We start from the raw sequence: 13,319 nt of genomic DNA, 5'->3' as shown, positions 1-13,319 counted from the left end.
GAAGATTATTGACTATATTCCCTATGCTGTACTTTACATCTCTGTGATTATTATGTAACTGCCGATTTGTACTTCTTAATCCCTGAACCTTTTTCACCCAGCCTCCCAACTCTATATGGTTTTAACACCCATCCTTAACTGGATCTTTTACCTTGTTTTGCATGCAGAAATTTTGAAATATCATATTCTTGCCAGGTTCCTTCACAGAGATGTTTTACAATGTTTCAGTAAAGAATTTAACAAGAATATACATGTCATTGCAGATAGAAGAAAAGAGAGCAGAGTCCTCACAAATCACTCTTGGGAAACCCCAATAAGCCAAAGGAGTCACCAAGTTAAAGTATGGAATGCTATCTAGTCTTAATTGTTGGCTTTCTCCTTTCTAGTGAGCCAGGATACCTTTGGTATTAGAAACATTGACATGCTTGGATTCTTGCAGTGTATTGTTTGTTCGTTTTTTATGCCTCTTTACTTTTAAAAACTGTTCTATTTATACTTTATCATTAAATGGCAGTGTCATAAATATAGAAAATCAGCTGAAATATGAGTCCTGTAAATTTTACAGGCAAGGCTATTTATGAGCATTTTCTGTAAAGGTGGATGGTACTCCAAGTTTCTAGTTTCTTACACTTTTAGCTTTTGGATTTATAATCACAGCTCTCCATAAGCTCAAGTGACATAAAGGGCTGATTCAGCTGCTACACACATTTAGGGAAGCCAAGATTATAAAAAACAAGCCTAAACATGTTGCTCCTTTTTGAAAATGCACAGAGCGTGTTCCTATACTGTTTTAAAGTGACAAAACCCAAGTTACTGTAAGAATCAATTTCTGTTAGTTTTCTTGTGAAATAAAGAGGTGCTTTTCAACTTTATCTGCATTTTATTTTTATTTATCCATGTTTGGTTTTTAGAAACTGGTGATCTTAAGGATGGACACTTAGACTATATTACAAAATGTTTTAGAGATCAATGTCATAGAAGTAACTTTAAGCTTCTTAGAGCTGTGATCAGAGAAAAGCTACCACTCGGGAAGGCCTGATATTCTTCCAGTGTATGTGGGATTTATGTTTCTAAAATAATGGCTTTCTTGAGCTTTTTTCATTGTTCAGTACTTGGGAAAAGTCTTACTTGAAAACAAGGCAATTTAAGAGTTTATGTTAAACTTCTGATTTTAATAAATTCAGAAATTTAGTTACGCTAATTAGATAACATAAAGCCTCAGTGTGAAAGCTCTCAAGAGTCCATGGTTCTTTACTTTTAAATTACTGCGTTTTGATAACTGTTATTGACTTATTTTTCCAAACAAATTACAGCAATTCTTAGCCAATATATACCTCCTTTTTATGTTTATTATATCTATAATACTCTAAAGAAATATAAGCACCTCTCTTAATGCAATACTCTTAAAAGTACCAAATACCTTTAAGTAATATATTTACCTTAAACAATATATTTAGTCTAGATCAAACAATGGCAGTTTTCTTCAGGTGGCGGAAATACGGATGTATTTTTCCATTTTTCTGTATTTGCAAGTAGTCTATAATGAATGTGTTAACTTTATAGTAAAAAATGATAAGATGTTGAAGGACTATTTTTATTGTTTGATAATTATCTTTTTTATGAAGGTCTGCTAACAGTGAAATTGTGTTCCTTGTATATACTGTGGAGAAACAGAATTCCTACTCTAGATGAACTTTTCATATTTTGTCTTTTTAGAGTTTTAATATCTTAATGAGTTGCTGAAATTATTTGGTTTGCTTTTACTGACCCTCTATTACTTTCTCTACAATTCCTTCAATTCGCATGTGCTTTTTCAGTTCTCTTCTAAATTCCTCTCAAATCTGTCCCTTAATTTGTTCTGCTTTAATTGAAATCTTCATCTTTTCTTCCCTGTAGTACTACAGAGGGCTCCTAACTGATTTTCCTGCTTCTAGTTTTCATCTATTCCAATTCCATTGCTATACAGCAGTTAAGAGTATTTACTTTTTCTAGATTGATCTAGTTATGTCATACTTATTCTTAAACACCTTTGTTGCCTTCTCCGTATCTGGGATATAATCTAAGCTCCTTAAGGTCTTTAATGATCTAACCCCTCTCCGTCTTCCCTTTCCAATATTATCTTCCTACTTTGCCTCACACTCTTGTTGCCTCTGGATAACATTAAGGTTTGGCCTTCCTCATATTGCCACATCAGAGATCTGATTCTACTCAGATCTCTGCCCTCCTTATACTGAGTACATGCCTCTTTTGAGGTCCTATAGCATCCTAAGCAGTAAATGCCTCTCACTGTAACGTGTCTTTCTCTGCTATCAATGTATTTACTCTCAGTTGATATCTGTTTCTTTTTACAACGCACAACTAATTTTTAACTCTAGTTCTCAGCCGCCCACCTTTTTTGTTGAAAATCTCTTTCCTCTTTCTAAAATCCTATGAAAATTCTTTAATTCTATGGCCATCGGGGCCCCCAGATAGAAGTGATTCAGAAAAATTGGACTGAATATAAAGTTTAAGAAATAAACTTTATATTTGGTCTTCTCTTTTTGTGTATGTTCAAGCATGATATAATTAGAAACATGTCTAAAAGAGCTCTTTTAATAAATATTAAAACATTCTAGGTGCTAATAAAATTCTGTTCAGTCATCTTCTTTGAATTTGCCCACTGAAGGTAAGATGATCTCCTAGTATATGTAAACCAATGCTTAAGGGTAAAAGAACAGTACTCTACTATAAGGTTAGGTTTCCTGAGGTCCAAGGACTCCTGGCTTCAGAGTCCAGGAACCCACTGATGTGATATGTAAAATGTTGTGATTAGGCATGTTATCTGGCGGTGGGGTGGGGGTGGGGGACAAGAGGGAAGGTCCATTGCTTTCAAGTCTCATGGGGCTCCCCTTGAGGTTTTGTAGTTACATGGTAATGCCACATTATATTTCATTCTTGTAATTAATTTCATTCATTATGTCTATGTTATTATTAGCTACGAGAAACCTAAAATTCAGTGTGCCTAGCGCAGTGTTTCCAGTGTGTTCTATAGACTACCTGGATCAGCATCATTTCAGGCACTTGTTAAAATATGCATATCTGGGTTGACATCAGGCAACTTAAATCAGAAACTGGAGGGCATGGGAATCTGCATTTTAAACTTACCAAATGATCTGTAGGCATTCTGGTTTAAGAACCATTATGATAAAACCAAGGAGAAAATTAACTCTTTCAAGTGGAGTTTGAATTAGTCTTTAAAAAAATAGATTTATTAATAACTAATAGTACTTACTACCTGCCAGGTGCTGTTGTAAATATATGATTTAACTACTTAAATGGCTTTAACAGCCATGTATTATTCAATGTGAGGAAACTGGGACATGGAAAAGTTAAGTAGACCGAAGACACATTGTAAATGGTAAAACTGAGATTTAAAACTCAGTGTGGCTCCAGAAGTCAAGCTCCTATATTGTTTCTCTTAAGGCAGAACATTTTATTAGTTTAGGTTTTTTTGTTTTTAGTTTAAAAAATGTTGATCCTTAATATTTACTATCATTTAAAGCTTCACTTTGCAGCAAATGTAAAAAAATCATTTTCTTCAAAAATGAATAGCTAAAAGAATCAAACATTATCCTGGAATACAGAGCTCAAGTGAACTATGTTAAAAAATACGATATCAGAAAATATACTAAACAAAATTTAAAACATGTTACCATTTGTTTTGGGTGGTAGTAAATTTTCTATATGGTTTCTGTGTTTCAATAGCAAAATACAAATGTTTTTAAAAGAAAATCCAAAAGGATTTTTAAAAACTCATTTATTGCCTGAAGCAATACTCAGTTTGAATGGTTTGGAACTCTAGTTGAATTGTACATTTTGGGGGGGTTATCTACTGTTCAGTGGTATGTGTTCATCTTTGTGATCCCTGAGATCTAAATTATACTGATTTTCACTTTTCATGAATTATTTTGGTAAGTTAACTTTAAAGTAATACAATGTATTACTTTAACATACTAAAATTCTTTTACTTCATATAACCAGCAAGGAAAAATGAGCAACTTCAGCCATTCCTCAGATATATCAAATATTTTTTTGTGTCAGATATGTAAATAGTTGTTAGCTAATTTTTATCTTTAAGATCACAGAAATTATCTTCCAGTTTGCCAAAAGCTTTGATGATAGTTGTAGGTCTGATAAGCAATTAATTTCTACACAGAAATTAAAGGGATATGTTAATTTTATTTAACTCCTTCATAGATAAAGAATATAAATAAGAAACTGTGGCTGAGAAATTAACTAGCCCAAAGCTAGTCAGCTGGTTAGTGACAGAGGAAGTTACTGGCTCACTAATTTGTTGTTTTCTTCTACTTAATTTTTAATATTTTATATTTTTGATAGCTGCCCACAGCTTACCATTGACATGAAACTAACAGGTTGTTGATTTATATTGATGCCTGATAGCCAGTAATCTACTTTTTCGGAACTCTTATCCATGAGAGTTTCCAGAATTCAAAAAGTGTCTGTGAAAAATGAACACATTGAGTTGTTAACAGTTGATTACTCATGTGTTAGGACATTACCCAACACATCTTGGTGCTGTTTAAATGTTTTTAGTAAATGTGAAATTGGATGTAAATATTTAATCCACTAATTTGTAACTTCTTTTGCTATTAATCCACATTAAACAAAGCCACACTTAACATTTATAAAACAGGATAGCACAATCTATATCCTAGTTATTCCAGAATGACTTAATATAGTGTTGTGAGGTCTCTGAAGGAATATCTGATATTTGGAGGAATATAAACAGGTTTAATTTTTTCCACTTTCCTAAATGTAAAGTTTTACTTCCTTTAAAACTTTTTTTCCCTTCACTTTATACATGTCAGGGATTTGACATTGAACATCAAATACTTTCAACTTCTATTTATTTTCTTGCTTTTTATCCTGTCCCAGATTTTCTTTATCCCTTCAGGAGCTCGCCCAATGCTTTCTTCCAAACTTAAGATATTCATTCCTCAAGAATTTTTACATATATGACATGACGAAGGTCCTCACAACTCTCTCCTCGGGTTCAATTAATTTGCTCACAGAACTTACACACTCACTTATGTTTACCAGTTTGCTGAAGAATGTGATATATGGAAGAACAGTCAGATAAAGAGATACACAGGATGATGTCTGGGAGGGTCCCAAGTGCAGGAGCTTCTGTCCTGGTGGAGCTGGTGTACATTACCCTCCTGGTACGTGGATGTGTTCACCAACCAGGAAGATCCTGAAACCCATACTACTGGGATTTTATGGAGACTTCCTCACATAAACATAATCAACTATTAACTCCATTTCCAGCCCCTCTCCCCTTCCTGGAGATTGGGTTGTGGAGCTGAAAATTCCAAACTTCTAATCATGGCTTGGTCTTTCTGGTGGACAGTCCCCCATACTGGAGCCATTCAGGAGCCCATCCAGAGTTGCCTCATAGAACAAAAGATGCTTCTAGTCCTCTCATTACTTAGAAATTTACAAAAGTTTTAGGAGCTCTGTGTCAGGGATCACCAGTATATATACTATGATCTCACAGCTCTTAAACACTGTTATAGCTCTTCTTCAAAGTAGGTATAATAATTGTACCACACAAAAAAATTTGTAGATCAAGTAATTAACTCAAAACCACCCTAGTAAGTTAACTCCAACAACTGTACTTTTTATATATCAAAAAAGGAAGTATAGAATAGAGCTCTGAAGCCAGAAAGGCTGGGTTGAAATCCTGGCTCTACCACTTAATGGCTATATGACTTTGAGAAAGTTACTTGTCAGTTTCCTCATCTTTAAAATATGGATAACAGAATTTTTATCACACAAGAGGAAAAAGGAAATAAGTATAAAGTGCTTACAAAAGTTCCTTAGCACTCAGTGTTAATTTTATTTCCAACCTACCTCTTTTATTTATAAAAAAATAAAAGATAAAACAATTTGACATATGTGCTACTCTGAGGCATATGTAAGTTAGAAGAGAATGAAGGCTCAAATTAAGCTGGCTTTGGTTCAAATCCCAAGCACGTGTCTTTTAGAAACTTAACCTCAGAATTTCAGCATCTTCATCTCTGCTAGAACAGTATCATCTCACGAAGTTATTATAAAGATTAAATAAGGTGATATACATCTGGCACATAGCAAGTATTTAATTAACCAGCGATCATCTCTGCATCTCTAGCAGCTAGAATGTTTAAAGAAAAAAGTGACACAGTTAAGACATCTTTGTACTTCCCTTCAGTAGTCCTCCCATTTCATACCTTGGCATCATCCTAAATATTTCTACATTCACCATCTCAACATCTTTCTCCTACTGTAAACACCAGAGCAATTAAAGAAAAATGTAACATTTTTACCAAGTGAAGTGTATAATAGCAACAGCTGCAAGTCACCAGTAGAGAAAATGGTATTTTTACCTTACCACATTAAGGACCATTAAAAAATATTCAATTGTACCACACAAAAAAATATTCAAATTTTTGTGTGGTACAATTATTATTTACAATTATTTACAATTATTATTTACAATTGTATTATTAAAAAATATTATTTTGTGGTACAAAATTAATGTAATTAAGGCACATCTTTCCACTTTTAACCAAAGTTCCTCTTCATTTCTAAGCTTTTGCTACATATAATGTACAAAATCCGTAAGCTAACATTAAACCTATTTATTAACAAGTATCCTGCTCAAGAACTATACTTAGGTAAATGAAATAATGTCAGAACTATTTTATAGGCTATCTTACAAACAAGATGATTGCCAAATGTGGATTCTCTTCACTTTACATGAAGAATTATAAGGCTGTTCTAAGTTTGACTGTTGTTCCACAACTAGATGTGAAATTTTCCTAGGCTACTACCTGACAGAATATCAGAGAACTTTTTTTCACGCACCTGCATATTGTTCCCACAGTTCTTAGTATGACCCTAATAGAAACTGAAGGATAAACTGAGCAATAATGCAAACGAATTTCCCTGTTGACTGAAATTTTTAAAACTTAAGGGTTAGGTATTATATATTAGTACAATAACTTCACCAGTTAAAAATTCAAATTTATTGATCTAAAATGGCCAAAAAACTTAAAAGCAAAAACTTTACTTAAGCTTAATGCTCTTTTTAACCCCTGCACGAATACCAGATAGTTCACCACTATAACGTTGCTCTTCTCTACGAACTTCACGAACCTGGCCTCTTCTACGAATTTTGGCTCTTCTGAACTTCTCCCGGTGTTTCACTCTGGGATTGCGATCAATCTTCTTTCTCCTTGGTGTAAGTCCTCTGTTTTTAGCAATCTGATAGGTAATGCCTCTCTTTGCATTTTGATCTTCAAGAGCTTGTTCTTCAGTACTATTTTCTTCTTTCTTTCTTTTCAACTTTTGCCCGTCTTCTATTTCTTTATAGTATTTCAGTGCAGCTTCTTCAAAATCAGAATCATCAGAAAGATCTGTAACAGCAGAGGCGGCAGCAGCAGCAACAGTCTCGGAAACAGATTTTGGTTTGACCTTGGTGGATTTTGCTTTTAGATTCAGTTCTTTCTTTCCAGCATCATCCTTAAGTGTGAGTAGGTGACGAATTTCAGAGGACAGCTTCTGATCCACAACTGACAGTTTGTTAATCAAAGTTCGGTAGGTAAGGAGCCTTTCTATGACAGGATGTCCGTGTGCAGGGACTCTCCTAGCTTTCAGGATCAAATAAAAACTGATGTTGGAGCAGTAGTTCAAATAGAGATTGTACTTCGTCCTCAGGTATTGGCTTCCTTTTCCAGGTGGAATGATCCCTTGCTCCACCAACTGTAACAATGGCTCCAGCTCATCCCTCACCTCTGTCAACTTAACTTTTAGGTCTTCTATCAGCTCCAAGAGCTCTGGTGATTCCTTCTTCAGCATCTTTAGTTTCTCTTTCACAGAAACTTTCGCCAAATCCTTCACGACTCGTGTCTCAGCCTCATCTACCCGAGGCACCGATTTTGCAAAGGCCTCCACCCAGGTGACCCCAAAATCATCCTCTTGCAGTGCTTGGGCTAGGCGCCGCTGAATGAGCTGTGCCTCCTCCTCCTCCTCTTTTTCCTCATCCTCTACTTCTTGTTGACTCTGCCGGCTTCGGGACTTGGAACCATAGTCCGTGTCATAGTAAAGTTTTTTCCTCTGACCCCACGACAAACTGGGATCCACAGAGGCCTCGGCCTCACTCTGCACGGAGCTGCCATCATCGTCCTCGTCGTCCTCATCCCCCGCACTCACTCCATCTTCATCGTCCTCCTCAGCAGTATCTAGGGCTAGCACCTCTTCCTCCTCATCATCGCCATCCGCCTCCTCATCCCCACTCTCTATTTCGCTCCAGCCTTTAGCCAAGGCAGCTCGAGATTGGGCCTCATGGAAATCATCTACCTTATCCTGGTAGTAGCTGGAGTCCCTTGGTGAGGGTGGCAATTCTAAATCGTCTTCCTTTTCGTCCGCTGGGCCGCGACCTGCCTTGGCTCGCACAGCTGCCCACTTGGCCGCTCCGCGCCTCCGGGATCTCCCCACCATAGCTCACAGTCTCCGGTTCTACACCAAGGTCGGGCTTTCGGCCACCTCTGTCCTCCGCGCGAGAGCCACGCGCTTCAGCAACGCGCCTCTTGAAACAGCCACGCGCTCCCGTACCACACGAGTTTGCCGGCGCTCCGGTCGCCTGCAGGAGCTTCTACCTCCTTCCGGCCCCCAGGATGCTCTCCGCGGCGTGTGAACCAAGACTTCCGCTCGGCCCCGCAGGCTTACTCACATTAAGAGCACCTCCTTTTCGCTTTGTCCTTTAACGCCGATCGATTCCGGTAAATTAAAATCCTTCCGTGTGGGAACAATAAGGTCGGAAGGTAAGTTCCGTCGCGTCTTTCGGAGAGACTTCCGTTCTTAGTCTCGCGAGCCTGAGCGGTATCTTGACGGAACAGCGAGGCTAAGTCTCCGGGGACCAGTAGAGGGCGCTCTGCCTCTGTGCCTAGGAGAGACAGCGGGTCTGTGCAGTGAGCTGTACTGCGCATGTACCAGGCCTTTCCGACCGTGAACCGTTCGCTGGTGTGGAAGGTTTCTGTGTTTCCTGGAATAGTTTTCTCTTCTGCGCCTGTGTGTGGAAGTTAATTAGGTTTTTTTTTTTTTCTTCGCAACGCCCAGGGCGCCACGGGTGCCTTTGGACTAGAGAATCCTGGTGTCGGCGTGCGGCGACAGCGCAGCTCGGGCCTCGGGGCGGGTGTGGCCGCAGGTTTCTAGCTGCCTGCCCTCGGCGGTTCTGCGGAACTTTCTGTCTCCGAGAGGTGACAGTGGGAAGACAGAGCCCCACTCTAAGGTCTGACTTTTCCAAGAAACTCAAATTGCCCGCAGAGGGCACCGCGATTTGTCTTCGTTTTAGTAGAGAAGGTTCATTCTTCAAGATACTTTGGAAATGCCACATTTTAACTCAGGGGTGTACCCTTAAAAATTTGTTTTTCAACATTTGAGCACAGGCAGCTTGATAAACTCTGGGAGAACAATGGCGGGCAAAAGCAGACCTGCACTCGTGGGACTTGTGGTCTAGCGGGAGACAAGCGTTAATGAAGTAACCATGCAAAACATGCCAAATTATAACTGAACATTTGTCTTGTATTACCCAGATTTCATCTGCGGAAAACACCCAACATACCTTTTATATCGTTTTTCTTTTTCTTTTTTTTTTTAATCGATGCCATTCTCCTTAGAATTTAGTACTCTCCCCACCTTGGGAAACTTCTACGGTATTGAAAAGACAACTTACGCATCACTTCTTTGATATCTTTAACTCCCTTGTCTTTTCTTCAGTTCTGTAGCACCTAGTAGACCTCTACAAACACTGATATTGCAAGCACCCAGTGCAGTTTCTGGCACAGAGTAAGTGTTCAAGATTTGTTCAATGAATAAGTATTGAAATTACAGTATTTGATTATCCGTCCGTCTCAGGTGCTACATAAAAGAGAGCGAATGAATGATGCATAAGGCTGCAAACATCCATCCCTAAGGGAGATAACCTGAGCTGGAATGGATTTTAGGAATCATTAATTCCAGCGCCATACTTTTATTTTACACATGTGGAAACAGACCTGGGAAGACTTCATTAGTAAATCTGGCATAGAAACCAGGCACAGGGCACCCATACCAGACTTTCACAGTCAGCTGTTACCAGTCCTTTGCTTTTTCAGTGTGAATGAGTTTCAGATCTTTTCCAGTGGATAAGTTTTGCTGGGTGGATGAAAGAAATCAAGAGGACAGATTAAAGTGTTTGAGGAAAAGGATGGTAATAAGGGAAGAATTAGTCAAACTTGTCTTTGTAAGTACTACTAGAGCTAGAATTATGAAAAGACTGCCTTATATATAACCTTAGAAAAGTTAAAGATTTAAGTTTTCAAGGCATTACATATGGTAGGTTCAGAATTAGTATTACTATGGTACCTTCAAATGTAGGTTGTCGGAAGCTGAACTTTTGATATATTGCTAAAATTAATGATGACAAATATTTTTGCAGAAAGTATAAGTGTCATTAGGTTAAGAAAAATAATACAAATTTTTAGAAATACTATTTCTAACTAAACATTTTCAAAGTGTTAAAAGTTACCTTATGCATTTGAAAACCTTTACAATATTAGAAAACAATTTTAAGAATAAAAAAGATATGGGTAAAAATCTTATATTCTGAATTTTAATTTTAGCACAATTTGTTTTTGAATGTAAATGTGAATAGATTTTGCCATTCAACAAATATTAACTACTTTCTAACTGTAGCAGAATGCTACATGGTGTAATAGATACAAAGGTGAATTAGCCTGTATCTTCCCTCAAAGAGCTTATAATCAGGAAGACAAGATGTGTACAGATTACTAAAATACAAGGTAGTATGTGATATAAACCTACTGTATGAGATTAGAGGGATGAGAGATCACCTCTGGATTGTTTTTCTAGAAACAGTGCTTAAATAATGGTGCATTTATGCTGGAACTGTAATTAGATCCTTGCTTTATATGTAGTATTGAATTTTCATTATGTCTAAATATTAAGTTTTATTTAGACACATAAAACAGTCCCAATTTTTCCGTTTATTTTTATTGAAAATAAAAAATAATTCATACTTCAGGACCAAAATGTATATATTATTATAGAGAAGTTAGAAAAATATTTTGGATGTTTTTAATGGTAATGATCACATTGCTCTAATATTACTTAGTTTATACTACATATTACATTAACTATTTAGAGTTGCACTATCCAGTGCATATTCAGAGTGTTGTATTCTAATGTTCTCAGATTTTTGATAAAGAACAGTTGAAGCCTATTTTTTAATTCCAGCAGCTCCCATAGACTAATCTTCCATAGTCTAATCTTATCATTATATACCACTTAGATGATTTTTTTCTTTAAAATTTTGTATTGCTGCAAAGACAGATTAATAACTATTATATCATAAACCTATGCCAATTAAAAAGAAAAACACTGAGTCCCCAGAGAAAATGAACAAATATTAAATAACATTTGATATTTAACTGTTATATTTGTGGCAACCATAATTTGTCATCAACTTGAATCCTTATTACATTATTGTTATACCAGGTTTAGGAGTTAGCAAGCTACACATAATGAGGGCCAATAGTTTTTTTTAGAAAAAGAATATCCTTTTGCCTAAGCCGTATATGGAATTTTCTGACTGTGGAAGGTAGGGGTTTGTGAATGACACACTAAGTGATATTAGGATACTTTCTTCAGGGCATGAGTTCTGGGTCTTGAAGGTATTCTACAATCAGATTAGCTTAAATCGATCTCACTTCTTTTTGAACTGTTGTAGCAATAATAATAATAGCTAACATTGGGAGCAGTCATTATGTGCAGGTACTGTTATAAGCTCTTGACACTCAACCCTTTGAGGAAGATACTATAGTAATCTCTTATTTAAGGCTAGGAAATGGTAGAACTAGTTTTGAACCCAAACAGTCTGGCTTCGGAATCCACTGTACTAACTACTAACTACTGTACTGTACTGGCTATGAAATATTCCCTTACTAGGTCTTCTCATTTCCAGTCTCTGCTGTACATTTGATTCAGTATCATCAGATATATCTTACTAGAGAATAATTTCCATCATCCCACAGCTCGTTCATAAGCTTTCAATGATTCTCAATTACAATTAAGATAAAGTTCACAACATACACGGCCCTCCCAGATTTGTCTCGAAGCAACCTTTCCAGCCATACCCTTCATTGTCCCCCTCCCATTGTAAGTGCTCTACCACTCTTTATTCTCCAAACTGCTTTGCAACTTCCTCCTTTGTCTCTTTGCTCATATTTTCAGTGTTCTCATAATTACCTATATCAGAAATTTATATATCATGACAGACATCTTTTTGGTTAACAAAGAAATTCTCACACAGGTCCATAATGGTACCCGTATGAAGCTGTTGAAAAGCCACTATTGACAGAGAGTTGGAGATAACCCGATGCTCGTTCCTGGAAGAGTAGATCAATAAAATGTCACGGATGAACAGCATAGAATTTAGGAGCATATAGTGACCATACATCTTGGTTTGCTTGGTATAGCCCTTATTAACCTTTTATTCCAGTGTAATTACTCTTTAAATAATTTAGATGATAAATTATATGGTCATCTTAATGACACAGTAATTGGAAACAGTACATTATATACTCAGGGCAATATGGATGGTTCTTAAAAACAATGTGCTTAGGGAAAAAAAAAAAAACTAAAAAAATAAAAAATGTAATATAATACCACTCATAAATACAATAATACACCTTTTTGTAAGAACATATGCAAACAAAATAGTGTCCATTAAATACAAAATAAGTAATTGCTTATGGAGGGGCAGAAAGAATGGGATGAGGCTTGGAGATGAGAAGGAGTAGGAGAGGAACCTGCCGTGGACCAATAACAAGAATGTGCCCAGAACTGAGGAGTATTATTAACTGTTTGCATCTGAGGTTCAATTACAAAACAAATAAGCAGACAAAAACAAAAAACGACCATATAAGTCCCTAACTTAAAGTTCTTTAAAAGCTGCTCAGCATCTATAGGATCAAGTTCACATTCCTTATAACCTGACTCTTGCCTACATCTTTAACTTCACATCTTTACTTTAACTTCACGTCTCCTCCCTCTCGCTCACTCGCTCTCTCTCGCTCTCTCTTTCTCTCTCTCCCTCCCACCGTCCCTCTCTCTCTCTGTATGTATGTGTGTATGTATATCTATCTATATATATACCTCCATATATATATATCTATAGATATATATATATAGGCTAAGATCGGAAGCCTTTATTTTGT

At 36.7% G+C, this 13,319-nt stretch overlaps 1 protein-coding gene across 1 annotated transcript; it reads right to left on the bottom strand.

Moving 5' to 3' along the window:
- Window positions 1–7,044: 7,044 nt before the first annotated feature.
- Window positions 7,045–8,716, bottom strand: UTP3 (UTP3 small subunit processome component). The gene has a single exon (XM_039845372.1). It carries the CDS (start codon window positions 8,539–8,541, stop codon window positions 7,108–7,110), a length of 1,434 nt encoding a protein of 477 aa, XP_039701306.1. The 5' UTR covers window positions 8,542–8,716; the 3' UTR covers window positions 7,045–7,107.
- Between the last annotated feature and the right edge of the window lie 4,603 nt (window positions 8,717–13,319).

This window comes from Pteropus medius, unplaced genomic scaffold (assembly GCF_902729225.1).
Source record: "Pteropus medius unplaced genomic scaffold, Ma_sr-lr_union100, whole genome shotgun sequence".
Classification (NCBI taxonomy): Eukaryota; Metazoa; Chordata; class Mammalia; order Chiroptera; family Pteropodidae; genus Pteropus; species Pteropus medius.
Note: the sequence above shows the minus strand (reverse complement) of the source record. Positions and strands in the feature narration are given on the sequence as shown.